The following is a 25842-nucleotide window of genomic DNA, read 5'->3' as shown; positions in this document are numbered from 1 at the left end:
TTCATATAGTGGATATAATTCTCGTGATATGTCATAGAATATAGATTTTACATTACTTTTACGAAATTATTTCGCAGTAAACAATACAACCTATTTTTAATAACTGTATGAGGTATATATACTAAACCCAGCCTAAATTCATTTCAATTAAATCAACAAGATTCCCGATTGCCATCCTAAATCATACATAGTCTGTCTCCAATCAACTTTTAAATTAATTTCACCCGTTGATCTTCTTCTCCAAACTTCTTCCATAAGTTCTAAAGCAGGTCCAGTGTTTCCAAAAGCTCTAGCTTCAGGTCCTAAACATTGAAAACAATCTCTAAAAAAAGTTTGTTGTTCAATAGTTTCACAATGACATCCTGCTACTGTTATAGGTAAAACTACTGCACGATGTATTTGTACATTTGAATGTTGAATATCTAATCTTGTTAAAGCTTCCATTGTCTCTCCGACCGCTGCTGCGATTTCTGGGACTGTGGTCAAAATCAATAAATAACAAATATCAGTCATATATTCTTTTCCCTTTAAAGCGTCGTCCAACCGTTCGCAATGTCGTAAGGCGATATATTCGCTATTTAATCAAGGCTTTACTCACCCCTTGGGAAAGGTCCATTTATAGTTATAGCCAATAAAACCTTGACAGATCCATGAAAGACATCACTCATAACTCTTCTAAGTAATGCAGCTGAATCTTCCGAATCATCGTCCGCATTAATAGGTCTATCAAGATGAGATTCTCTCCATGCTCTCTCGTTAAGTATTTTCTCAACATTAGCAGCTCTATCCAATAATTCTTTATAAGATAAACATCCTGCTGATTCGGCTCGATCTTTCCATTCTGATAGAGCTACTGTTTCAGCCATCGCAAGGAGCTAATCAGAAATCGCAAAGGTAAGCTCTCATTTCGGACCTTGAGATGGCGAGTAATAACGACCTACAGTTGTATTATCACAACCCATCAATCTATCCATTAACACAAGAGGTTTACCACTACTTGAAGCATTCTTTACCGTTAAATTGGCATCACTGTTAAATGGCAATGGCATATGATTTAATATTTTCCTATAAACAGGTAATAATGTTGAAGCTTTATTATAAGTTACGGAAGCCAATATGTCTATCCAGATCATGTGTTCAATGAGGATATGATATCTTGACCACGGACTAGGTCCACTTTGAGATTTCGCTCTAATTATTGGAACATGTGCCGTTAGTTTTGAAGTACCCTTCTAATGTTCTAGTGTGACGAGCAGTTTGATGAATAATCAGACTTGTACTCACTTTGAACTTGCATTTGTTACCCCGATCTCTGGAGAAGAGTATAATGCAGCACTTAAGCATCTTTGAGATATCGATAACAATTCTTTGAGATGTTTTGATGTACCTCCGCAAAAAAGATGATATGATACTGCGAATAAAACCGAAATGGTAATTTCCTCCGTTGTAAGATCTTGTGGTGAGATAAATCGAAGTCTTTCCATCGTTCTTTGATGTGATATACTAGCCACTCTAGTGTCTGCATCATTATCTTCCTCATCCACCCCATCATCTGCATCCGCATCATCTGTCTCAGCATTATATTCACCGCTGCCCTCCAGTATCTCTTTTTCAATTTCAATCAATGTAGCTTGGGTTTTTTTATCCCTTTTCCTTATATTTGATAATGAAGATGTTGAATAAGCGTCAAATACAGTCAATCGACTTAAATTATGTGGACGTTTTTTCGTTCGTTGAGCTACCATATGTAAAGCTGCCAAAGAAGATACAGAAGTTAAAACTTCATTTCGTTGAAGTGCTAAAGGAGCTACAAAGTCTCCTATAGATATTGAAATCCCCATTATACGATATTGTAGTGGTAAAACCACATTCAGGTAATGATGAAGATAAGCTAAGTTAGGTGAAGCTGTTGATGTACCTAAAGGAGATAGTCCATTGGAAATACCTGAAGTAGGTGAAGGAAGATTGAACACAGGTGTATCTTGATTAATCATACTACTTATATCTGGACTTAGTTGTTTAAGACTACTTGTATCATTGTTATCGTAGTTAAGATTTGCTTGATTGTCACTGGGACTTATATGAGATCCATTTTGGTCTAATGTGAAATCTGGAGGAGGTTGTGGACCAAAAAGAATACCCCATAATGCATCCATGCTTATATCGTTGACACCTGGAATTGACGGTATCATAGGTCCTATATCAGCTGGTCCAACAGTATTCATTGAAGGTGGTGGAAATAACGATGGATCACTAAAAAATCCAGAGTATAAATTATCGGTAGATGTTGAAGAAGTTGAATCTACAAAATTATTGGTAGATGTAGTTGTATTTGATGTAGATTGTTGTTCAAATGGATTATTGTGAGTGTTATTTGTGTTTGTGGAACCAGTATTAGGTGATAAATTCCAATTCAAGGTGTTATTTGATGAGGAAGTAGATGCATTTGTACCTATTGAGCCTAATTCCCAAAAATACGGTTGGTGAGTCTGTGGCTGAGCCTGAGTCCTTAGATTATCATTATCTGTCGTCAAATCCACATCCATAACTTCTAAGCCAGGTTTCATTGTTCCTGCCACCTCCTGACTAGATTCATCTCCCATCGAAGTTGAAGTGCGTTTAACGCCGTGAGAAGGGGTCTTCTCGCTATCCGCTGAGCTACCTTGTCTATTCCTATTTGACCGTTTCTGTAAAACTATTTGCTTTCTGCAGTTCAAAAAAAGGGTACCTTATGAGCTCACTGTTGACCTGATACATGAATATAATCGTTGAAAACATATTGGAGAAATACTCACATATTTTGCTTAGCTTTCTTAGCATTATCATTTTCCCTCAACCATTTTGGACGTTTTACTCCGTATCCCATGCATTCTATTCCTAGTCTCGAACAAGTTGCGCAAATTGGTTTGGCTTCGTCGCAACGCTGGATAAATGTAGTGTTAGCCCGACATGTAGGGCAAAATAGGGAAGTGTGGACATCGCATGAAATCAAAACAAGGGTGAAGATTGTGCGATCAAGGCAGATGATAAGAAAGCAAAAGACAAGATACCCGGATAAAACTCACCTTTTTTCTTAATCTACAAGTAATACAACCCGTTTTACCTCTTTTCGAAGAACCAACTTGTTCAGAAGGTGTATCAATCAAATTTCCACCAAATTCTTCTTCAACTTGTCCAGATGATGAAGAATGCCCACTAACATTAAATAAACTCTCTAGATTGTAAGATTGGTTTAAATTCGAGTTCGAATTCGAATTTGAACATGACATTTTGGCTTATCAGATAAACTAAAACATAAAGAAATCAAAAACAAACTGGTAAACTTTGAAAAGGGCGTCTTTTTTCGTTTACTTAGTTTCAAAATTTCAGCGCAAAGACGATACGAGAAATTTTTAGGTGACAATCGTTATGTTTTGATAGGAATCGATGAAATAATGATATGAACAAGAACCTGGCGTCAATTGATTGGTAGACGTTGACAAGCGAAGATAACGAGTTAACGTAATGTTTAGTTTAAATCCAAAAAAGACAAATATGGTTTATTTGATCTGAGCGCGTCGTAGCAGCGTTGACAAGGTAATGCTATCAGTAAATCCGAGGCGCATAGATAACAATTTGAATTCACCAGAGACTCCAAACAAATAGACGTTTAGTCACTTGTTTTCGTCCTGGGCGGTTAAACCAGAAAGCGCAGCGAAGTACAAAGCCGAAGTCCGGATCATTTCACCCTTTCGGACAAAAGGGATCTCCTTTCAGGGTAAAAAGTTGAAGCATATGGGTAAACGCTTTTTTAAACTTGATGCAAAGTATGAAAGCAGATGCTCATAAGTCTCTTCATATATCACATATGATAATTGTGCATAATGCATTTGGTTCATTGTAATTGTTACTACTTGCCCTTACTTGCATCTTCCTCAATCCGCGTTCTGCGCAATCACCTTTTGCTCTTCTTTTGTCGGTGTAGCATTCTCTAACCCGATTAAGCCTTAGCTTCACCATTGGTAGCGGCCTTCTTTGCCTTCTTTTTAGGTGCCCGCAATGGTTGAGTGATCAAAGTAGCTAATTCCTCATCTGCGATCTTCTTCTCGGTTGAGACTTTATCGGCGGAGTACCATACTGGTTGAGGTGATAACAGTAATGGACCAGCTGGAAGGAGGGCGACTGGGGCAAACACTTAATCAGCTTCTATCCGTCCGAATATATGACGAGACTGAAGCAGCCGATACATATACTTACTTGTGAAGAAGAATTCAGCTACAACGGTACCGGCAGCAGTTTGTACGATATCGTAAGGTTTCAAAAGACCTATTATCAACTTGGTATTAGCACAAACATGATCACCATTCTCTCCTTGGAATACAGTCACGCAATCCCGTTGTCGAGGCAGTACTCACCATGGGCAACGGCCTCTTGTACACCCATTCGCGCCCTCTTCTCATCATCAAGAGCTCTCAAGGTGAATGGGAAAGCACCAGCCTTCTTTTGGATTTCGGAAAATACAGCTCGGGAAGTCTTCATCTTAAGTTGGTAATTGATGTCGGCCTTTTTGTAGATGGAGGTTCTCGATGGGTCTGCCTTGGCCTAAAGGTGTAATATGGTCAGCACTACATACCCGAAGGCCATCGTTCTGCCACCCCCGCCACAGAGGGAAGTTGGGGAGAGCAGAATGGTATCGAATCGACCGCTGGAAATAGGTAGCAGGTACAGATGGGGGCCTGGATACAGCAGCCGTAAAGCAAGGGGAATAAGGTGGATATTATCGATGATCAAACTCACTTTACCGGTTGAACCAGTGACAATCAAAACATCAACACCGTAAACTTCACCTTCCTCGAAAGTGACAGTCTCGTGATCTCTCTTAAGTTCAGGTGTAGGATTGAGTAAGATTCGTTTTTTACCATCGGTAACGTTTTTCTCATGTTGACAAGATAACATGCCTTCTACACCTACACAACCGTAATCTTTTGATACTTTTTCGACAACTTCAGTTACATCCCAGTTCTTGTTTCCGACCTTGATTGTTCTCATAGCTGCTTGGGCGGCATCGTAAGCTGCTTTTACGACATCTGCTGCTAATCCTTCTGCTTTACCCAAAACTACAGTTTCGGCGTGAGTGACAGCGTATCCATCTAATTGAATACCCAACATGATCTTCACGACATCTCCATCTTTCAAGACGATCTCGGGGTCGGAAGGTAAAGGAGATACGTGGGATACGACGTTGTTTACTGAGATGGAAGTTGGGAAGGCAGATCCTAAGAAAATGATGAAAAGTCAGTTATTTTGCTATTCAGACGACAATTATCCTCTGTGCTCCACTCCAACGGCCCCCGACTATGCTCTTGACAGATCTTGGCCATGTGGGCCTGAACGATGCAAGAGTCGAGCTTGAAGTTTCGACCACAATGCTCAAAATTCTTCAAATCCCTTAATACTGTCTCCCAGCATGACTCCTGGACTCACCTTTACCGACTTTGACACCGTTCTTAGCCTTGTTCCACAAAGGAGCAACAGTATCGTTGACGAGCTTGTCACCTCTAAATAATTTCAAAAACAAATCAGCTTCATTCTTGAACTCGCGCAATCGGTCATACGACCCTTAAGAGAATTACTCACTCAATACACAAGTCCAAAACTTTCTTTCCGGCAGTGATGGAAGGAATGAACTTTTTCAACACTTCCCCTAAAGCTTGACCGGCAGTTGTGTACTTGGTAAGACTGTAGCAATTCTCGAAATTCAAATCAGTAAGCCAGTTACATGTTCTATTGATAACACTTGGATCCAAACTAACGTATCATTGTTCAAGCCTTTCTCTTCGACTTTTTTCTCTTCTTCGACGGGAACGGTCTTTTTCAAATCGACTTGAGCTTCAGTGGCCATTTTGACGACGGATTAGTGCAGTTTATATATGAATGTAGTGAACTAAATGGTTCTTAGTCTATGATATGTTTAGACAATACTTGGTTGCTCCATTGATCATCTATCGTATACTCTCATATATTACACTTAGTTGGGATACTTTCTTTGTACGTCATGACAATGAAAAAATGATCCCGATTCAACCAAAATTCACCAACATACCTCAAATTCCTATAACTCCGCCACGTGTAACGTTGAGCTCAAATATCTTACGTAATCTCCTCAAACTTATCAAAGGAGATTAGATAAGAAATCAAGAGATCTGGTTTCGGTCAGCGGAATGCGTTGAGTACGTAGCAACAATAGCGCAAGGTAACTCGTTATCGTGCGGTTGCCTTGCTTTATCTCATTATCCTGATGAAAGGTGCATCACTACGCGATGAAAGGATTGTTAAAGAGTAAGTTCTCATATATAGGCTCTCGCTCCGATATCTATGTATATATAATGGAGACCAATTGAATAAGTATTATTCATCTTTCTTCCCCTGACAATTCGCCACCGCATAAGATAAAGTTCCACTTTCATCTGCATTCTTGAGATCAAATCAATTCACTGTTCGAGCGGTAAGATGTCAGCAAGCTCCGGGCCTGCTACTTCCAATATAGATTGGAGAGCGACAGCGCTCATCAGGCACTCTCACGATCCCCCAACGAATTCACTGGTAGTTCAGGATCAAATGTGGGTTTCCGGTCAGTCTGTTGACTTAGACAAGTGCATCTCATGGAAAAGCGACTTGTTGATAGAAGCTTTCAGACAATGTGTAAGTTTTTTGAATTCCGGTCGAACACCTTTTGGCAGTGTCTGGCATTTCCTTGTCAAATATGACAATGTACAACATTTCGCTGACCTCTGTCCATCCTTTGCACCAATTCTAGTTGTATTGTCAATCTTACGACGCGCTTCCACCAGACGCGACTATCCATCCCGGCGAGTTGACATTCTATTATAGAAACATACAAATGACTTGTGATTCATGTGGGGAAACTTCCTCACATAGTGGTAGCTTCAAACTTACGTTGCCTAGAGGGGAGGCGTCAATTTCTTTTCGAGACGGTATTCGAAGCACTCGGACATGGTGTTATCAATGTGAGGAAGAACAGTCAATGAGTGTCTAATGCTTTTCACAAAACGTAGATTTGTTCATATTCTACTTAATCTCGCAACTTATTCAAATAACTTAGTTGCTGACGGATACCCTCAGCGATGCGATTTAAATAAGTTCAATAAAGTACACATGTACATATATGCTGAATCGAGATGTGATGTGATGTCTACCCACAAATTGTAATACCGAGCATGCGCTTGATTATCTGATTGAGTGTATAATGAACCAAACTTATCGCTTGAAATAGCATCTGATTTCCCAAAATGACCGTTATCTTCAGGGAAGATTACAAAAAACCCTTTGAGAGAAACGCGAATATCTAAATATCCGGCCCCCGTTGTACGCTACACCCGCCTGCTCAGGATGATGCAGGTCCAGATTGACAGATAACCTTGATTCATTGCTGATGTCGTATCCCCTTTCGTAAATACACTTTTCGATAGACGCTCCGCCAGAAGCGCGAATCGACTTTCAAACCACGGACATATTGCTTACTCAGCTTGTCGTCAAATGTCAAATACAGACGAATATAAATAGACCTTTTAAGTGTTCTGGTTCATTTTTGACCTCTGATCCTTAACTTATTTGATTATCCCTTAAGTATCTTTCTTTGTAAGGTAGGACTTCGCAAAATGTTAGCAGAACAAAAAATCGTTCTGATTACAGGTGCTAATAGAGGGTAAATGGAGTCTTCTTTCCGTTGTTATGGGTGAAGAGAACTATGCTGATCATCTGGAATATAGACTTGGTTTGGGTCTCGCCAAGGAATATGTTTCAAGAGGATGGAAAGTAATTGCCGCTGTACGAGATCCATCAATCATGCCTTTTCTTAGCGAAGAAGTGATCGTTATTAAGCTGGATGCTGCTGAATTAAATGACGCTAATCAAGTAAGTAATTTGATTTAGCACGTAAAACGATTGGGATGCTTAAATTCAATTTCTCTTATAGGCAGTAAACGAATTGAAAGAAAGATACGAAGTACAACATATAGATGTAGTGAGTGATAGCTACTTTAAATAGCATGCTTCGCTTCAAAGGCTTTTTCTCAACTTTTTCCGAGGATAGGTATTAGCAAATGCTGCAATGGGTAATCATGCACCTGCAATTTCCCAAATTGATCCTGAGATATTTACAGAACATTTCAATGTGAATACAAGAGGTACATTATTATTATACCAAGCTACTCGAGAGTTATTATTATCATCATCATCTTCATCAATTAAAGGAAAATTCATTATCGTTTCTTCTATTTTATCTACATTATCTAGATCATGGCATAAATTGGGTATGGTAAATTATGGAATTACAAAAGTTGCTTTAAATTATCTAGTACGCTCATAACATATTTTTTCCTGAAAATGAAGTGATACTGATTATATAGGGTTTGACGCATTAGTCAAAGGGTATTCATTTTGAAGAACCTAATTTAATTTCATTCACTATAGATCCGGGATATGTGGATACTAGATTAGGTCAAAAAGCTTCAGAATTTTTAAATAGTCCACCTTCTCAAACTGTTGAACAAACTGCTCGTAAGTTTATATACATATGGTGTATCTATGAGTTCAGGAAGAGCAGATCGATTAATCATTTAAAAACAATTCGTAATTTAGCTATGATGTGTGATTTGATTGATAAAGCTACAAGAGAAGAATATTCAGGTAAATTATGGCGAGTGTGAGTATCATAATTATTGGCCCTCAGATCAGTGAAACATAGTGCAAGATATAATCAATATGGTGAATACTAATTAGTTCCTTATTTTAAAATGAATAGCGATGGCACACCTGCACCATATTAAATTAAGAAGACATAAATCGTACAACTCGTCGTCTATAAAGAAAAAACCCAGAACATGGCTCTTCTTGTACCATCTTGATCATAGCTTCGAATCATTTACTTCCCATCCTGCCCTTTTTTTATACGTACATACTTCCATATATGATTCATTTTTTATCTTTAAGAGAAAATAGATGTATTCTTTTGCTGGAATCCAAATTCGGTCATCTCCGTAATCAACAAAGGTACGGTTGCATCGCGGATCGTTTAAATCATTGATTGACGTCAGAAGCAGAAGCAATTTCGCAAAGATCTTGATTGAATCTCACCATCCTAACATCTACTCGAGTATAGAATTGTCCATATAAACTTTTTACTTCTGAATTTATATCTACACTACAGACCATTCTTGGTAAATCCAGTTGTAATACTATCAAAATGCCAAGAGACCAAGATGATAAGATCGCTCAAGCTGAACATGGTGGCTATCATAGTTCAGCTTATATGGTAGCTGGAGAAGCTCAGATGAGGTGAGTCACGACATACAGTCCAAGTAATTCTACTATCTAATCTCAAGTCAGCTCTGGAGAGACGTGACTGTCTGACCTCTAACGGAGATCGGCATGTACTGATATGTATGCAAAATTGGAACTAGCTTTACACCTATCAATCAGATTCATCAACATTTATGCGGATTACATATATACTCCCATGATGGAAATCGGGCAGTTAAAGCACATCATTATTGTACACATTTAAGAAAAGATTTACATCAATGTGTAATTTATGATAGTGATGATAAGAATGCTAGGTTAATTGGTAATTAATCTTTCATTATCTTTCAAATACGGTACGCATTCGTATTGATGAATTAACATTGATAAAGGTATCGAATATCTCGTTCCGGAGGAAGTGTTTATCAAATTACCAGAAGATGAGAAAAAGGTGAATTCCTTAATCGTAAGATTTGAATGGTGGAGCTGATTATGATGATCTAGTATTGGCATTCACATAAATACGAAGTAGATTCTGGAATGTTAATGCTCGGAACTAAATCACTCGTACCCAGTAAGCATCTGCCTCAATCATTTTTTCCAGTCAAGGTAGATAGTCGGGTATATTAAGCTATTTTATGGGTCACAGATGCTATGACGGATATAGCAGAACGTCCGGCCATGTTGGAATTACATCGTACATACGGTAAAACTACACATACTTGGTAAGTAGCCATACATTACATCTCTGCGCTCGAGGCCTGTCATGGCAGCTCGTTGTTGATATTATGTTCATTCAACATAGGGCTTTTGATCAATATCCTGATTTACCATTGGGTCCACCACAAGTAATGATGGCTTATACGGAGGATGCACAAGTCGACAAGGCATTATTGGCAGAACGAGATAAGTGAGTCTGAAGTTGGCTTACAATACTTGAAAATGCTATATTCGAACATCAAGGAGAAAGGATATTTGATAACATTGACTGATGCAACTTGATAGGGAAATGGGTGTAGATACCGCAGCTAAGCGAGAGACAAGAAGACAATACTTGATTAAGGAGAATCTTGAAACCCCACCTGCCGAAGGGGCTGATCAGATCTGGACGAGTGATAGAAATGGTCAACTAGAGTGGGTCGATCAGAAGTAAATGGGAACTTATAAATTATTCCATTTGTAATATCGTACATGAGATGTAAATTACTTAGATACAACATGGTGATAAATTTTTGAAATTTTCCAGTACCGATATTCTGAAAAAAACAATTATGCTCTATTTTCCTTTCCAACGACATTTCCAAATTTCAATATCATCCCAATCTTCATCTTTCCAATTATTCCAATATTTTTCAATTTCCTTTTTTAATGTTAATTTATGGATTTGTTTTAAATTAAATCCTAAATTTTTACCTTCATCTAAAGCTTTATCAATTAAAATTGAATCTCTTCTTTCTAAACTAATATAAATTATTGGTAAATTTGATTTTTTATTTTTACTTGTATTTGAAGAAAAAATTGAAATTAAAATCAAAGTTTTCCATAATGGTTTAATTAATTCAATTGTATAAAAAGTATCTGATAAAATTATAAAATTAATTTCTTTAAAATATTCAAATTCAAATTCTTTTTTAAAATTTTCAATTTCAATTAAATTATTTAAATTATTTTTTTCAAAAATATAATTATCATATAAATTTGAAATTTTAATCCAATTTAATTCAATAAATTTTAAATCTTCTTCAATATTAATTTTAATTTCATTTTCATTTAAAATTTTAATTCCTTCAATTAAATTAGGTTTTAAAACATCATTTAAAATTGGTTGAATATCTGTTGAAATTAATTTAAAACCTTTTGATAATAAATTTAAACTTGAATAACCAATTCCACTTCCTAATTCTAAAATTTTTTTCTTTTTTTTTTTTTTTCTCTCCTTTTTTCTTTTCATTAGAATTAAAAACATTTGTACATAAATATAATGAAAGTATTTGTGAAGATAACCATAATGTAGTTCCCGTTGTACCTGTACTTTTCCCTTCTTTATTTAAAGAAATTTGTTTTAAAGGAATAATTACATTTTCAAAAGGATAAATTAAAGGATGATTTAATTGATTTAAATGTTTTGTTTCTGATGCTGGAATAGGTTGTGTCATTTCTTATCATATCTAAATCCGAGTTTATCTCCAATCCTTCATAATCTTGAACATTATGCTCGACGGAACGAAGATATCAAAAGAATTTTCAAGCCTCATGTATGTATATGTATCTTGGATTCAAGCACAAGATTTCTCAAATACTTTTTTGAATTCCCTAATTCAACTTGAATTGCCGACATGACTACATCACAATTCAATCTCGGTTAAATCCTACGGTTGATGCCGGTATAAAGGAAAAAGAGAAACAAACCTGAAATATACTATTGAGTCTCGTTGCCAAGTATTTCTTTGATCATGTTCTGTATATATACATACTGAATAGCACATGACACGTTGGGATTAAAATACTAGAAATGAGAAAAGACGTCTAAATGTCCAAGAATTTAACAAGAAAATCCCAAGAAATTACATGAAAATTGATCGAAATATCAAACCCTTGACTTCAGTACCTTGTATATACAGCACAGCTCAGATCGCTTACTGTTGTGATTCATCATAAATACCTGACAGTTGATTCAGGTATAGAATCTGTAAAAGAAGTCATTTCAACCCAATCACAGGAAAGTATCAAAATCCCTCTTCTATGTTCACTTTCCTCCATTTTCACCACCATCCCTCTCTTCCAACCTTCTCAACCTTTCCCTGAGCTCTTCAATCTCCCTATCTTTGTTTGAATTATTTCGCTCCACTTCATACCGTACCATATCCTTCAGACTATCAGCGGATTGTTGTAGATTACCCAAGAGAGTATTAGAGGCATTGGCGGTATTTTTAAATTCGTTCATTTGGGTTAATTGTTGTGAATATAAACTTTCATATCGATTATGTAAATCACCTAACTGATATCTGTACGAATCCATTTGAGTATAAATGAGATCGTATAATTGGTTAAAAGGTTGAAGGAACGTTTCCCTGGATACTCGAGGTGAAGAGGATGACGGTGATGTATTTGAACTTTGATGTAATGATGATCTCCTGGGTGATGGAACGCCCGGTTCGTAACGTGTCGAGGCAGAAGGAGGAATTTGAGGAACAGAGAAATTTCGACGATCTGATACCGTCGCTGGACCACGTAAATTACCTTGAGATTCGTATGGTCTACCAAGGGGTCGAGTTTGTGGTAAATTATAATATGGTCCTTGTTGTCTTGCAAACTCGTGCTCTTCTCCATTCCGTGATCTATGACCGATAGGTGCGGTCCGGGGATCCGTCAAACCACTTCCGTGATGACCGTAATCCTGTAAAGGGGGTAATATATGAGGTGGTACGGAAGTTTGACTGCCTGAAGGCGGTTCTCGCGGCGAAGCTTGTTGTGAAGCCAGACCTTGATGATTCAGAGGTGCACTCTGTATAAGAGAGAGAGAGTTGTCAACATTCAGTCGTTATTGCGCTCAAAGTGAGTGGTATGAAACTAACCTTCGATCCAGGAACAACATCACGTTCAGTAGCGGAGGTGACAATACTCATCTTCTCAACCTTGTCTCTCGTCTTTTCTCTTCTTCTGCCTACACCACCGCCTCCACTGAGAGGGTTACTGCCTGAGGTTGAGGGACCGCTGAAGCTTTCACGAGAGTTGATCGAGTTCGTAACATTGTCAGCATGCGGTGGCAGGCTGTTATTGGTGTTATTGTTACTCGGATCTTTCGGTGCCCAACCTTTGAATGTCAATTCTTTTGGTGTTGAAGGTTGCGATTGAGCGACTTCTCTTCTTCGAGCAGCGATAAGGGCTTGTTGTTGTTCTTTTATGGATATCGTATCGCGTACCTGTTCAGTCATAAATTCAACTTGATTCTTGTCATTCTCACTTGCGAAGCAGGGTTTGAGTTGTTTTGTGAGTAGAGAAGTATTCAAACCTACGGTCTTCAGCTGATCTTCATCGATAGCCTTAAAGTCAAATCCCATAACAACAGGTGAAGGTAAAGCTTGATTACCATTATCATCTCTTCGTGCTTCTCTCGCAGCTGCAAAACCGATAGGTTTTATTGGAGCCAAGGCTAATGGCCTGCCATTTCGCGAAGGCTGTGAGGTGGCTGTACCAAGACGTGGTGGTGATGTCGACGCAGACCCTTCACCAGATCTATCTTTTCTTGGGGAGGGTACAGCATCCACTGATTTGCCACCCTTGGTAACCCGTCTTCGTTTATCCGCCCGTCCATCCAGGCGAACATCCTCGTCATTCTCGCCTTCGGCCGCTTCTCCACTATCGTCCTTAGCCAGTATTACAGGAGGCAACCGAAATCGAGCATTGAGTGGAAGCGAATGTCGTCGAAATGACAGAGCATTGTCACAAGCGCCGGAGATTGTGTCGACAAGCGACGATCGATGTTTGGAAAAAAGGTGTTTTGATTGGGGTAAAGCGTCATAGGCAAGGGATGTTCGACGAGAGGGAGGCGGAGTCAAATAAGGGTCAAATAAGTCAGGCATAATAGCGGGATGTCAGCGAGGTATTCCTACTTCTTCTTGAAGTAGAGACAGAGAGAAGTAAAGTACACAAGTGATGGACCATTGGAAAGACAGAACATCCGTATATCTAGGCTATATCAAGCTCATTACGGCGCTAGCACGGCAGACAACATCATAGCTCATATCGGGGTGAAGTTAGGGAAGGCTTCATGAATGAAGCATGTTTCAGTGGACTAAATCACAAAGGATAGATTGGAGATACCGGAGAAACCACTGGATTCGCGTCATAGAGTTCAAAGCCTATCGTAACAAGTAGAACAAAAACAGGGGATCCTCATACTCGAGAGAACGGAGGAGGGGGCGGAGCAATTGTATGAGATTCAGTGGACTTCCTGCAGAACCCCATCTCAAAATATCGCAGACAAAGTGTGAAGGGAAGAAGAAGGAGGTCATCTATAAGGGAGCAATTAGATGAGTGCGATTGGCATAGCCGAAGCCGCAGTGGGGGTGATACATGATTGAAGCTTTCAAGAGGTGAAAGGAGCAAAACGAATTGGGGTTCCTTTTTGACTTAAGTCAGGAAGGCAAGTAGACAGATGACGAATATCGTACTCAATATGGATATTGCCAACCTCCGGAATAAGAAAGTAACAGTACTCACGTCTGATCATCCTTCTTTCTGCTGACCTTCCTTCTACCGGATCTAGTCTGATGAGCCATGAATTCGTCGTCCTCTTGGTCTTCTGATTCTACAATCGAAGGTGACCTGCTTGCTCCCGGCGGCGGATCTCTCAAAGACGAAGTTCTACGGATAAAAGGCGGAGGCGCAAGTGGTGTTTGTACGTGAAATTGTTGTGTAAGTTGACCGTTAATGAGTCCAGGTGAAGAGACAACGCGATGCCCATTCGTCATCGATGTGGAGAATGGTCGAGGGTGCATAGGTGGAAGACGAGGGGGTAAAGGTGGTGTCGAATGGACCAGCATGATCGGCATGAGTACCGTTGTGACGGGCAACAATAACGGATGAAAGAAATTAAAATTGTACGTGTTGGAGTGATAGGGGTGACAAGTTAAAAGGGTATGCGTGTTTAGAATAACAATAGATGAAAGAGTGAAACAGTTCGACAGGATGGCGTTTAAGTATCAGATGAACAGCGAAAAGCGATAGCAATGATGGTGATGGTGACGTTAAGAAGGATAATGGTGTATTGTGTATCGCGATATGGTGAGAGTGAGAGATTTGACGGGAATGGGTAAGAAGGCACGTTGTGTGTGGATGTGTAGGTAAGACGAATAGCGATAGGAATCAAGATAGAATGATGCACGGGACACCAGGCAATACACAACCCAATGATTATTGAAGTGCGGTAGGAGGGAATTGACGGTAGTGATCCAAAAGAAGTGTCGAATATGATGGTAGTCAAGGTACCGAAAGATAGATGAGTAGACAGGACAGATTGTGTCAAAGATCAAGTTTTTAGTGCGAGTATGAAACAAATAGTAAATATTCATCAGAAATGATCATTTGCGATTTGAATAGGAATAGGGTGGAACCATTTTGATTGAAATTGTTGAATTGATCGATCCAAGAGAGGGGTAAAGGTGTCAGATAAAGTTTAGAACAATAAGCATTTTTGGAAGAAAACAAAGCAATCATCAGCATTTTCCATTACATATAGAGAGGTCCAAAATAGAATAATGTCATCCCCATTCCTATCCCACGCATCCTCTACCAGCACAACCATTCTAATCATGTATGATGAAGTAAAAAGACACTTACGGATGTACTGATCCCGAACTTGGACCTCCTCTGCTTTCTCTTCCTGAACCACTTTGATCTAAGGGATATTCATATCTAGATGTGTGCTGATGCGTATGACTCAAAGGTACTCCACTTCCACTTGCATTATTGGCCGTAGTTCGGATTGATGTAGCGGCCATCACAAATTAAGCCACTAGATGGGACAACAATAACAAAGAACAATAATATCGGATCTTTTGTGTTTTCTCCTTGTTTTCACCTGGAACAATAAGATCTATCGTAACTTGGTTTTTATCACTTTTGGAAAATCCTCTTATTGTTCTTCTTCATGCACGTATCCTATTGATTGGTTTTTTTTTGGATTCAAAATAAGTATAATAAAAAGATTATAGCATGAATGTCCAAAGGATATACTTGAGGTGATGATAGACCTTATCGTTCCAAGATGTAACATGATCAATTGACTCATAACTTACATTCCTGCTAAAACAACGTAAATATGATACTACGTATTTGACTTTGACGGTTTAAGTTAAAACCCTGAACGTGACTCGGAAGCTTCCTAAGTATGATTGTTTGTTCATGTCTCTTCAATCAAACATCTTGTGATGATACATGATCTCGAATGGTGTTGTCCGTCACCTCGTACTACTCCGCGACGAGCTCATCGATCATGTCAGCCTGCATCTTTATCGCTTTCTAAGAACCTCGAAGTAGAGAAGATTCACCAAAAAGTCTACCTGGCCGAGGTAGCTTAACTTTCAGGGTTAAATCTGAAACTTTATCACGCGGGTAAAGCCAATTACCATATTACCCCTTGCACTCTTTAAGCAAAGAGTATTCTCAGCAGAATCGATGTACATATGAAACCAAGTTTTCTTCTTGCAACTTTGCAGTGGCATATGTACCAATAGACCAAACCTCTCTGTCAACATAGAAAGGCTAGCAAAGATACATATATTGGTTGATGAATATCACTACTGTTTTGACTGTCACGATATGAGATTACATTCCGTAAAACTCAAATTAAGCGGTGATGACCGATCTACATACGTCAGACTTGGATTTTTTCGAAACTTCCGTTGACCGACTTGGACCCAAATCTTGCGATAATGATTATTGATATTCTTGATAGAGTCTTTACGGGAAAGATTGGACGAGCACATCTCTCAAGATGGTCTGTAGGTCATGTCGGGCTGTCGCCGGATTACTCATAGATCGGCCAATGAGCTCAAAAATCGGCGCAAGAGTGTTTTCCAGATATCTATCAACAACATCAAATTCAAGACTAATTTTGTCTAGAACAAGCTATGTGAGCCCTTCTAGGCCCCTTGAAAGCAAATTGTGGACAATAAATAGCGTGAATGGAAGTCGCCGGACCTCATCCTCAAACCGATCTTCTCAAAATATCTCATCATGGACTGTAAGTTTCGGCTATATTGTTCAGTCTGTATTATCAATTAAGGAGGCTGATTTTTCACTGATTTTCAACGGCTAATTAGGAACTAGGAATTGGGCAACAATTGGTCGAAAATCTTTTCCATGCTTATCCTCACATAAATCAACCTACTCAAGCTCAAAAGTTATTCTTATTAGCTGTTGGAGCTGGGAAAGAGGTTTATCTGAAAGATGATATGGGTCGAGGCAAGTGAGTACCTCCAAGATTTCGATCTATCTGTCACGCCTGACCCGTATACTCAGCTCCGTGTTTCGATATTATGACTCAAATTCAAGCAGCTGATTTGGGTGTATGTGCTCAGGACACTAGCATTAGCTCTGAGCGCTATGAATATCATCATGAGGTCCAAGTCACAAACAGATACCAAGGTTATGATACTTGTACCTACACTATACTTGGCGCACCAAATTCATACTCACCTGCTACAACTTTCTCCACCAAGCGAAATCGACGAATCCCTTTTCACTATCCTACCACCGACTTTCGGTGACACTACAAAAAGGGCCAGTCCGAACACACCAATCATTATCTCCACTCCTAAAGATCTGTTATCTTACGATCTATCAAATCTCGATTCATTGAAATACATTTTCCTAGATGAACCAGATACAATGATAGGTCCTTTACCAAGCAGACATTCAACACCTAACATGTTGATAAATCATACATTATTCAAACATCCTCCACCTATTATATCAAGTTTAAATAATTTACTGAACATCCAATCTAAGGGTAAAAACGAATTAGATTATTCCTGTAGACGAAATGATGTTAACACGATATGGATTTCTTCCAGTCTGAATAAAGACTTTAAACGATTAGTGAAAACTCGAGGATGGATCAAGAAGTCAAATTCTCATTTGGTTGATCTGGATTTTACACAAGGAGCGTCAGATAAGTTGAAAGATATTAGAAACCGTTTACTGAATGCTATAAAATCCAAACTTGCTTCTGAAAATGCAGATCCAAATCCTGCTTCAGTTGCGGTCGTGAGGGAGAATCATCGGCAAAATCAACCTGAACATTACGCTTTAGTAATCAATTCTGAAGATGGCTCGATTTCGACTTTAGATCCCAAAATACCGTCTTCGTATATTCCTCCTAATAAAGAAATTGCCGATAAGGATTGGAAAGATGGGCAATTTAAACAAAGCGATAAAAGGGGAATATCCGCAAATATGATAGAAGCATTATCAATAATTCATCTTACTTCTCCACCACCAAAAGGAAAATATTCTTTAATTCTACCTCCGGAGGGAATTTCATTAAACACTTTATCAGAAGAATTATCAAATTTAGGTATTTCATCTTTAATAATACAACCTGAATTGATTAATTTAGATTTAAGTATTTTATCGGAAATTCAACCTGAAATTGAAAGTGAATTACCTATATTACTAGCTAAAAGAAGTTCAATAACTGGTATACATCTTCAAGATTTACATACGATTTATCTTTTAGATGGATTAGATTATAAAGGTTTAACTAAAAATAAAAGACAATCTGGAGGAGTTAAGGATAAGCTTAAATTTTATGATTTGGTAACTGGACGATTAGGTAGATTGGGTACTGATGCTGCGGAGAATGATAATGTTAGGAATCAAGCACAAAGGGTTATCAGTATTGTCATGGAAGGTACGGAAGACGAAAAGAGAATGAAAGAGATGTTTGAAGATGGAGAGAATAAATGGACAATCAAGGAATGGGATATTGAGGGTATGAATAAGATCTTGGAAGAGCAATCGATCATTACACAAGATGGGAATGCAGGAGCTTCCGAAGAAGTCAAACTGCAGAATGCGTGACCTCCGAAACTTTCCCAATAGCGCTGAATTTTGCCGGAGGACAGCAGGATAAGGATGATCTTCCCAGAATCAGTGAACAGTGCAGTTCGAGTGCTGATAGAGCGGATACGAAACGCTACGACAGTATATCTCCCAAGCCGTACATATACCTAGCACATGCATACCACTTCTCTCTTGACCTACTCTCCCGTGTAGAATTCATTCGATTGTGACTCGTGTTGAATTATATTGTGGATTTAGCACCTAGAACGCTGAGAAGCAAGTGGACAACCTCCACTTCCTTTGTCCGCGGTTTCAAACGATGATGTCACAATTCGTCTAATTCTTACTGTACAAGCCATAATGTTGTCACTAAAATTGCTTTCTTGCTTCTTCAGCTTTTGAAAAGATCTTTACCTAATATACAAGCTAGCAAAGCGTACCACGAATAATTTTTGCAAAATGTCGATTCGATATATAAGTCAAAAAATTGCTCAGCAAGTAAGCTAGTTTTCCTCCACTCTACAAATTCTGCTTTATACCGTTTTATCGTATCCGATCTCACCAACATCCCGAAGCTTGGCAAACTGAATGCTGATGAGGAACTGTCAGATTGATGAAGAGCTTATGTCATCTTCTGGTGCATTCTCTCTTGATCAAGTGAGTCAGTTGAACTTTCTCATTATGGTCGAGCAAAAGCAACTAATTGTACAGATTAGTTAATGGAATTAGCCGGATTATCATGTGCTCAAGCGTTATATAAATCTTATCCTTCAGCTACACATAAAAAAGTGATGGTAGCTTGTGGGCCAGGGAATCAGGTTAGTCTGCTCTACTCACACCCGCATATGAAGCCGACTGATATGTTTCCAATAGGGTGGAGACGGTTTAGTAGCTGCTAGACATTTACACCATTTCTCATATAAACCAACTATTTATCTTCCAAAACCAGGTTCAAAAGATATATATCAAAGTTTATTGAAACAATGTGAAAATCTGAATATACCAGTGATTAAAGATGTAGAAGAATTCAATAATGGGTTAAAGGATACTGATGTCATTTTGGATGCTATTTTTGGTAGGTTATTAACTGAACATCAATTTATCGAATATACTGTAATGCCCTAGGCCATTCCCATTCCTATCCCCATTCCCATCTAACTGAATTACGCGTGAATATCACTGACATGATGATGACTCGAATTACTAGGCTTCTCATTTCATCCTCCACTTAGAGCTCCTTTTGACAAAGTTCTCAACGCTATAACAGCAACTTCCATACCTATAGTCTCGGTTGATATACCTTCTGGATGGTCAGTAACAGATGGACTTCAACCATTATATACGGAGAAAGATGAACAAGGTAATTCACAATCTATCAAGACTTTTGAACCTGAAGTGTTAGTCAGTTTGACAGCTCCAAAGGAAGGTGTGAAGAATTTCAAAGGAAAACATTGGTTAGGTGGAAGATTTGTTCCTAAGTAAGTTTGAGAATCACTGGCTAGTCTCAGTCAGACAGAAGCAACAATGCGAACAGAGTTTGATGGCTAATTCATCATGCAGTGAATTGGCTAAGAAATTCGAATTGAATCTACCGGAATATCAGGGGGTTGATCAGGTTGTAGAATTGCCTTCTGCCCTTACCTCAAAGCAGTAGGATTATCATGCATTGACCAAAGTCATAACAGAAACATGTAGTGAGATCACATGTATCGCCATGTTGAATAACCACACCAAGTCAAGGTAACATTTCATTTACAGGAGTTATGATTGGACGGGCTATGAGCCTAGTCTCACGCCTACGGAGGAAAGCCCTGGAGCACTTCGTAAACCATAATGACCGTAGAATCCATATTGTCTAACTAGATAAACAGCTTTGGATGAAGCATAGAGACATCACTGGCAATGTTGCGCGAGCTTATCACCTCGGCCTACTTAATTTATTAAGCGTTACGGTTATCTGCTGCTTCGGCGTTCTTAAGTATGAGAGCTCGCATGATCCGCTTCAATCATCCCCTATGCCTCGGAAGGAGACGATAAGCCGTAAGGCACACAGGATATTACAGTTTAGTGTGATTCTGTAGTGTCGATTGATTCAGGGATTCACAATGGCCCGAATGAGATATACGCTCGAGACTTCAGCTTGGCGTTGCCCGAGCGAATGTGAATGTGTGCCGCACATTGCTAATCTACCTTTGTCCAACCACAATAATTACTTTTCCCATGAAGATATTGTGTCGTGTTTGATACTAGCACCTTGAGATTGAATCAATTTACACGCGACAAGACATTTTGCTTTGGACTGATTCATTCTGCTACAAATACACCTTACCCATTCAAGTAGAAACCGTTATCCCGACGTGCCCGTTTGAGAAATTATCAAAATAAAAGATTATTTTGCCGGTATTGACGCGCCAGTGATTTTGTTGATCTTTTGTTCTCTTCGGTCCCCGAGGTAAAGTTATCGTAATGAGATCTCAAACACTTTTAAGCGTAACTTGATTATAGGGACTAAAGGGGATCTACCGTATGACGCCCTGATTCAACTTTTACTACCTAGGGCTGATCTCTTCATTAAAAGTGAATGAATCTATTTTTGTAAACAAAAAATCCACAGAGTGCTATAATAATTGAACAGGCCGAGCACCGAGCTTCGGCGGCGCTCACGTTCATTCCATGTTAATTCATTGCATCAATGATTGATCTTTTGATTCTTGAGCCGAGGTGACACTCATGCGTTGGATTTCAAGTCTTTTCATAGATATAAATATACATCGATAACAACGACAATAATATGTATCTACTCGTATCTTCTTAATACTTTACAAAATATCGATATAGTGAAGAAGTGAAATAATTCCTTTGATCAATTCTCAACATAATCATCATACTCTCGAGACCTCTTTGAAAGTCGAATCTCAATGGCTAACACTAGTGTGGAACATCATTCCAATATGCCTTCACCAACTACCACAATACATTCCGAGACTAATTCCAATCCCGTCAAACAACAGATTCCCGGTGGTGCTCCAGCTACTACTGGATCGATCGGTACCGGTTTACCCAAAACTGATACCACCAGCAGTCAAGCTTCTTCTCAAGGTTTAGGAAAGGGTGATAAATCCAAGAAAGAACATAAATCTCGTGCACCTCCTACTGGAGTTTCAGCTACACATGCACCTATGGAATTACCGAAAGCGAGATTTTGGGCCATCTTTGCATCTTTGATGGTCTGTATCTTCCTTTTCGCTCTAGATCAATTGATAGTGGCTACTGCTATTCCTAAAATCACGGCCGAATTCAACTCCCTCACCAAACTATCTTGGTTAGCCTCCGGCTTCTTGTAAGTACAGCCGAATTGATTCTGACAAATACCAGGAAATCTTGGCTAACGCTTTGATTTTCTCAACCTCCCAGCCTCACTTTACTCGGTTTTAATTTACTCTATTCACAATGGATGAACATCTTCCCTTCTAAACATGTTATGATGTTTGCCGTCTTCATCTTCGAAATCGGATCTCTAGTTTGTGGTGTAGCTCCAAATATGGATGTTCTAATTTTGGGAAGAGCTTTAGCTGGTTTAGGCGCTGCTGGTATCTTCAGTGGAGGTATGGTCATTATTGCCGAGTTGACTTCGCTACACAATCGAGCTCAGTATTTCGCTCTTTTCGGTGTATGGTGAGTCTTGTATTTCTATCATAGACCTTCTTCTTTCCGCTCAGTAAGCTAATTACCTCGATTGCTATCATAGTTTCGCCATTGCCTCTGTTATTGGACCTTTACTCGGTGGTGCCTTTGCAGATCACGTATCTTGGAGATGGTGTTTCTACATTAATTTACCATTCGGAGGTGTAGCCGTTGCTTGTATCGCATTCTTCCAACCTACAAGACCACCACTTGGACGTGAAAAGGCATATGAAGGATACTCAAAGAAGATGTTTTGGCAAGTAGTCAAATGTGATTGGGGAGGTATGGTCATTGCTATGGGTTGGGCTATTTCTTTCATCCTCTTCACTCAATGGGGAGGTGTCACCAAATCATGGAAAAATGGAGGAGTCATCGTTTGCATCGTACTTTCAGTCATACTCATCCCCGCATTTGTCTTATACGAAATGTTGATTGGTTCCGATAATCAGATGTTTAAACTTCGTTTACTCAAACGAAGAAATGTCATGTAAGTCTCATCTCCATCTCATCGAATGATCACGGATCTATAATTGATAATACTTTTTCCCAATATAGTGGAGCTTCAATGGTCTGTTTCTGTGTATTTGGTGTTTTCATGATTCTGGTTTACTACCTATCTATCACTTATCAAGCTGTATATCACACTTCAGCCACTGCAGCTGGTGTTAAGCTTCTACCCCTTATCTTGGTTCAAGTCGCCACTTTAATTGTCTCATCAAGAATTATCCCAAAAATCGGCCGATTCAAGCCAGTAATTGTTTGCGGTCCTATCTTACTCGCTATTGCATCCGGCTTATTTTACACTATCAAACCTTCTACTCCTATGGCTCACTTATACGGATTCCAAGTTATATTGGGTGTTGGTATCGGTTGTTGTCTTCAAAACGTTATGATTTCGGTACAACATGAGCTCAGAAGAGAACCTTGGTTAATCTCCCTTGGTACTGGTATGACCGTTTTCAGTGAGTCAAATCCTTCATATCAATCTAAATGTAATATAGCTAATATCCTTGCATTCTCAGTTGGTTTCGCTGGTCGAATTGTCGCTCTTTCAATGGGTGGAAGTGTATTTGAGAACATGATTCAAAGACACCTCAGATCATCCGTTCCAGGAATAACAGAAACAATCGTAATGGCAGTAGTCAACGATGCTACAGCAATATGGACCTACGTACCAGATGAAATGAGACCTGCAGTACTAGCGGCATATTGCAAGACCCTTTCTCAAGTGTATATCATCGGTTTACCTCTAGCTATAATCGCTCTTGCTGGTGCATTGATCTTAAAGAACGACAAAATCGCTACTAAAGAAGAAGAAGAAGCTGCCAAGCAATCTGCCAAAGAAAAAGACGCATTGGAAGCTACAAAGGAAGAAGAATTAGCTGTAGCTACTGCTCAAGTTGGTGATGCACAAGGTGCTATCGATGCTTCTTTACCTTCAAGTGAAAGACAAATAGATGGAGCTGCCGTGATAGCTGAAAAGGAAGGTCGAAGTGCTGTTTAATCTCTATACATATCATGCAAATACAACAGGTTACCTATTTTAGTGGATATTCCGTATGTCTAATGAGTTATGAATATAATAATTATCAATAGCGTTATGGTGCAGGAATGACGAGGCCATCAAAGAAATTCTTTCACACTCCTTTCCTTTTATTGATCCACGATGAGCCTCCGGTGCAGGCTGGCTCGGCCCAGAGCGCTACAGTATAGCGGTCTCAGTGAGTGCGTAAGAAGGCTCACTGTACACCTCACTCTCGTGATGTGAATGAGGAAGTCTTCGGGCCGGCAAGTGGGGAAAGAAGATTGGTCATACACTCGCCGATCATCACGGAGAGGATTATCGTCATAGGAAAGGTAAAATTGGATGCATCATTTGTATGACACTTCCGTCACAGAGACTATCTGAAAGGATAGTGACAAGTATCGTGGAGTCACTTCGAATTGGGTCAACTTGAAAGAGCAAGTTGCCCTGCATTGGAAGGCTTCCTTACAAAATGGCTGATCGAACGCTGGTCTTGTGCAACACTTATGCATGACAATGATACATCATGATGTAATATTTATAGACTAAGACTGAATGGTGAAGGGAAGGGCCTTCAAATGACTTTGCTAGTCAAGGGAGGCTGTAAGCAGAGTCGTCATGGTCCTGGCCCTGAACATATTGTTGCTTCCTTTCTACCACTGTCGTGGACTTCTCAATCGCGAATAATGGATAGCTGATCTCCTGGAGGTACTTTGTCAATATATATATAAGCTACCTCGCATTCTCTTCCACTCCAGTACATTTCAAACCCGCCGTTTCTCACATCACATTGATCAATATCCCAATCACCCAGAGTTTATCTGCCTTTATTTCTCTATTTACAGAAACCAATCATAATGAGCACTACTACTAAATTTACCGCCTTTTCGGACAAACTTAAGGATTACACTTTGCTGGGTTGCGATCCCGAGCAGCTCGAAGCACACCTCCCGGGAGACCCCACCGTCAGGATTGCTTACGTTAGTCAATCTAGACATGTCCATCAGAATACGTCAGAAGGGACAGTAAAGGAAGGAGCCGGTTTTTCCAGTACAGCGATCTCTCGTACCAGCCAAATCGACCCCTGTATTGATACGATTAAACGCACAGAGGAGAAGGTTCATACCGTCACGGGATCGCTGACTTTCAGGAGATTACGCTCGTATTTCGCCAAAACGCCTGGAACAGAATGTGTAGGTCTTCATTCAACCATGTTCTTACACTCGTAATTAATGAATTCTTTTTGCTCGATGCAGACCATCAGCAAGTCGTCAAGAGCAGATCAAGATTCCACTCCGACTCAGGTAGAAACAGAGAAATTATCAGCCATTTTTGAAACGGAGAACAAGCTCATGGTATGTCCCAATAAACACATACAGCGAGCGCCTGGTAAGATCACGTTGAGCTGGAATCAGCCAGAATCATCGGAATTGATGGAGAAATGGGAAAACAAGCCGATCACTTATGCTAATACAATAGGTACCCGAAGCGGAGGATTTTACTGCGTCGGATGTAAAAGCTCCCGACCTATGAAAGTGATTACAGACTTTAGGATCGCCGATCAACACCGAAAGCAGATCGACCACTGTTGGGCTAGTCAAATCGCCGACAAAGTTAAGTCCAACAAAGTCGACGACTATACATTAGTGACCTTCCATTGTGACTAAAATATCACATTGTCAACCTACCCAACACTCATTGTATGAATTTTTAAACCGGCATACTGAAATTTATCTCCAATATTGATGGAATGATTTGAAATC

General features: G+C 39.3%; 10 protein-coding genes across 10 annotated transcripts; 5 read left to right on the top strand and 5 right to left on the bottom strand.

Annotated features, from left to right (window-relative positions):
• Nucleotides 1-147: 147 nt before the first annotated feature.
• Nucleotides 148-3269, bottom strand: I206_101798 (uncharacterized protein; the record flags this gene model as incomplete). The annotated part of the gene is made up of 6 exons (XM_070202457.1): nt 148-476; nt 599-875; nt 942-1191; nt 1285-2706; nt 2796-2923; nt 3066-3269. The coding sequence occupies 6 exons, from the start codon at nt 3267-3269 to the stop codon at nt 148-150; spliced, it is 2610 nt and encodes an 869-aa protein (XP_070058558.1).
• A 710-nt stretch (nt 3270-3979) lies between these two features.
• Nucleotides 3980-5881, bottom strand: I206_101797 (DNA-binding protein, 42 kDa; the record flags this gene model as incomplete). Its single annotated transcript, XM_019157940.1, has 7 exons — nt 3980-4161; nt 4237-4305; nt 4395-4581; nt 4777-5255; nt 5464-5537; nt 5617-5718; nt 5793-5881. 7 exons carry the CDS (start codon nt 5879-5881, stop codon nt 3980-3982), a joined length of 1182 nt encoding a protein of 393 aa, XP_019008553.1.
• A 1777-nt stretch (nt 5882-7658) lies between these two features.
• I206_101796 (uncharacterized protein) lies at nt 7659-8828 on the top strand (the record flags this gene model as incomplete). The annotated part of the gene is made up of 7 exons (XM_019157941.1): nt 7659-7705; nt 7770-7914; nt 7976-8023; nt 8093-8356; nt 8424-8559; nt 8641-8704; nt 8804-8828. 7 exons carry the CDS (start codon nt 7659-7661, stop codon nt 8826-8828), a joined length of 729 nt encoding a protein of 242 aa, XP_019008554.1.
• Nucleotides 8829-9244: 416 nt separating this feature from the next.
• Nucleotides 9245-10453, top strand: I206_101795 (uncharacterized protein; the record flags this gene model as incomplete). The annotated part of the gene is made up of 7 exons (XM_019157942.1): nt 9245-9336; nt 9462-9625; nt 9693-9751; nt 9805-9874; nt 9950-10025; nt 10106-10210; nt 10306-10453. The coding sequence occupies 7 exons, from the start codon at nt 9245-9247 to the stop codon at nt 10451-10453; spliced, it is 714 nt and encodes a 237-aa protein (XP_019008555.1).
• A 123-nt stretch (nt 10454-10576) lies between these two features.
• Nucleotides 10577-11456, bottom strand: I206_101794 (uncharacterized protein; the record flags this gene model as incomplete). Its single annotated transcript, XM_070202456.1, has 2 exons — nt 10577-11236; nt 11379-11456. 2 exons carry the CDS (start codon nt 11454-11456, stop codon nt 10577-10579), a joined length of 738 nt encoding a protein of 245 aa, XP_070058557.1.
• Nucleotides 11457-12046: 590 nt separating this feature from the next.
• Nucleotides 12047-13883, bottom strand: I206_101793 (uncharacterized protein; the record flags this gene model as incomplete). The annotated part of the gene is made up of 3 exons (XM_070202455.1): nt 12047-12805; nt 12876-13223; nt 13317-13883. The coding sequence occupies 3 exons, from the start codon at nt 13881-13883 to the stop codon at nt 12047-12049; spliced, it is 1674 nt and encodes a 557-aa protein (XP_070058556.1).
• Nucleotides 13884-14519: 636 nt separating this feature from the next.
• I206_101792 (uncharacterized protein) lies at nt 14520-14846 on the bottom strand (the record flags this gene model as incomplete). The annotated part of the gene is made up of 1 exon (XM_019157945.1): nt 14520-14846. One exon carries the CDS (start codon nt 14844-14846, stop codon nt 14520-14522), a length of 327 nt encoding a protein of 108 aa, XP_019008558.1.
• Nucleotides 14847-16798: 1952 nt separating this feature from the next.
• Nucleotides 16799-18888, top strand: I206_101791 (uncharacterized protein; the record flags this gene model as incomplete). Its single annotated transcript, XM_019157946.1, has 3 exons — nt 16799-17047; nt 17127-17272; nt 17385-18888. The coding sequence occupies 3 exons, from the start codon at nt 16799-16801 to the stop codon at nt 18886-18888; spliced, it is 1899 nt and encodes a 632-aa protein (XP_019008559.1).
• Nucleotides 18889-19329: 441 nt separating this feature from the next.
• On the top strand, nt 19330-20524 carry I206_101790 (NAD(P)H-hydrate epimerase; the record flags this gene model as incomplete). The annotated part of the gene is made up of 6 exons (XM_019157947.1): nt 19330-19368; nt 19480-19527; nt 19587-19688; nt 19744-19945; nt 20078-20348; nt 20431-20524. 6 exons carry the CDS (start codon nt 19330-19332, stop codon nt 20522-20524), a joined length of 756 nt encoding a protein of 251 aa, XP_019008560.1.
• Nucleotides 20525-21821: 1297 nt separating this feature from the next.
• Nucleotides 21822-24058, top strand: I206_101789 (uncharacterized protein; the record flags this gene model as incomplete). The annotated part of the gene is made up of 5 exons (XM_019157948.1): nt 21822-22210; nt 22285-22545; nt 22619-23041; nt 23110-23516; nt 23577-24058. 5 exons carry the CDS (start codon nt 21822-21824, stop codon nt 24056-24058), a joined length of 1962 nt encoding a protein of 653 aa, XP_019008561.1.
• Nucleotides 24059-25842: the final 1784 nt, after the last annotated feature.

The sequence above is a fragment of the Kwoniella pini genome, chromosome 2 (assembly GCF_000512605.2).
Source record: "Kwoniella pini CBS 10737 chromosome 2, complete sequence".
Taxonomy (NCBI): Eukaryota; Fungi; Basidiomycota; class Tremellomycetes; order Tremellales; family Cryptococcaceae; genus Kwoniella; species Kwoniella pini.
Note: the sequence above shows the minus strand (reverse complement) of the source record. Positions and strands in the feature narration are given on the sequence as shown.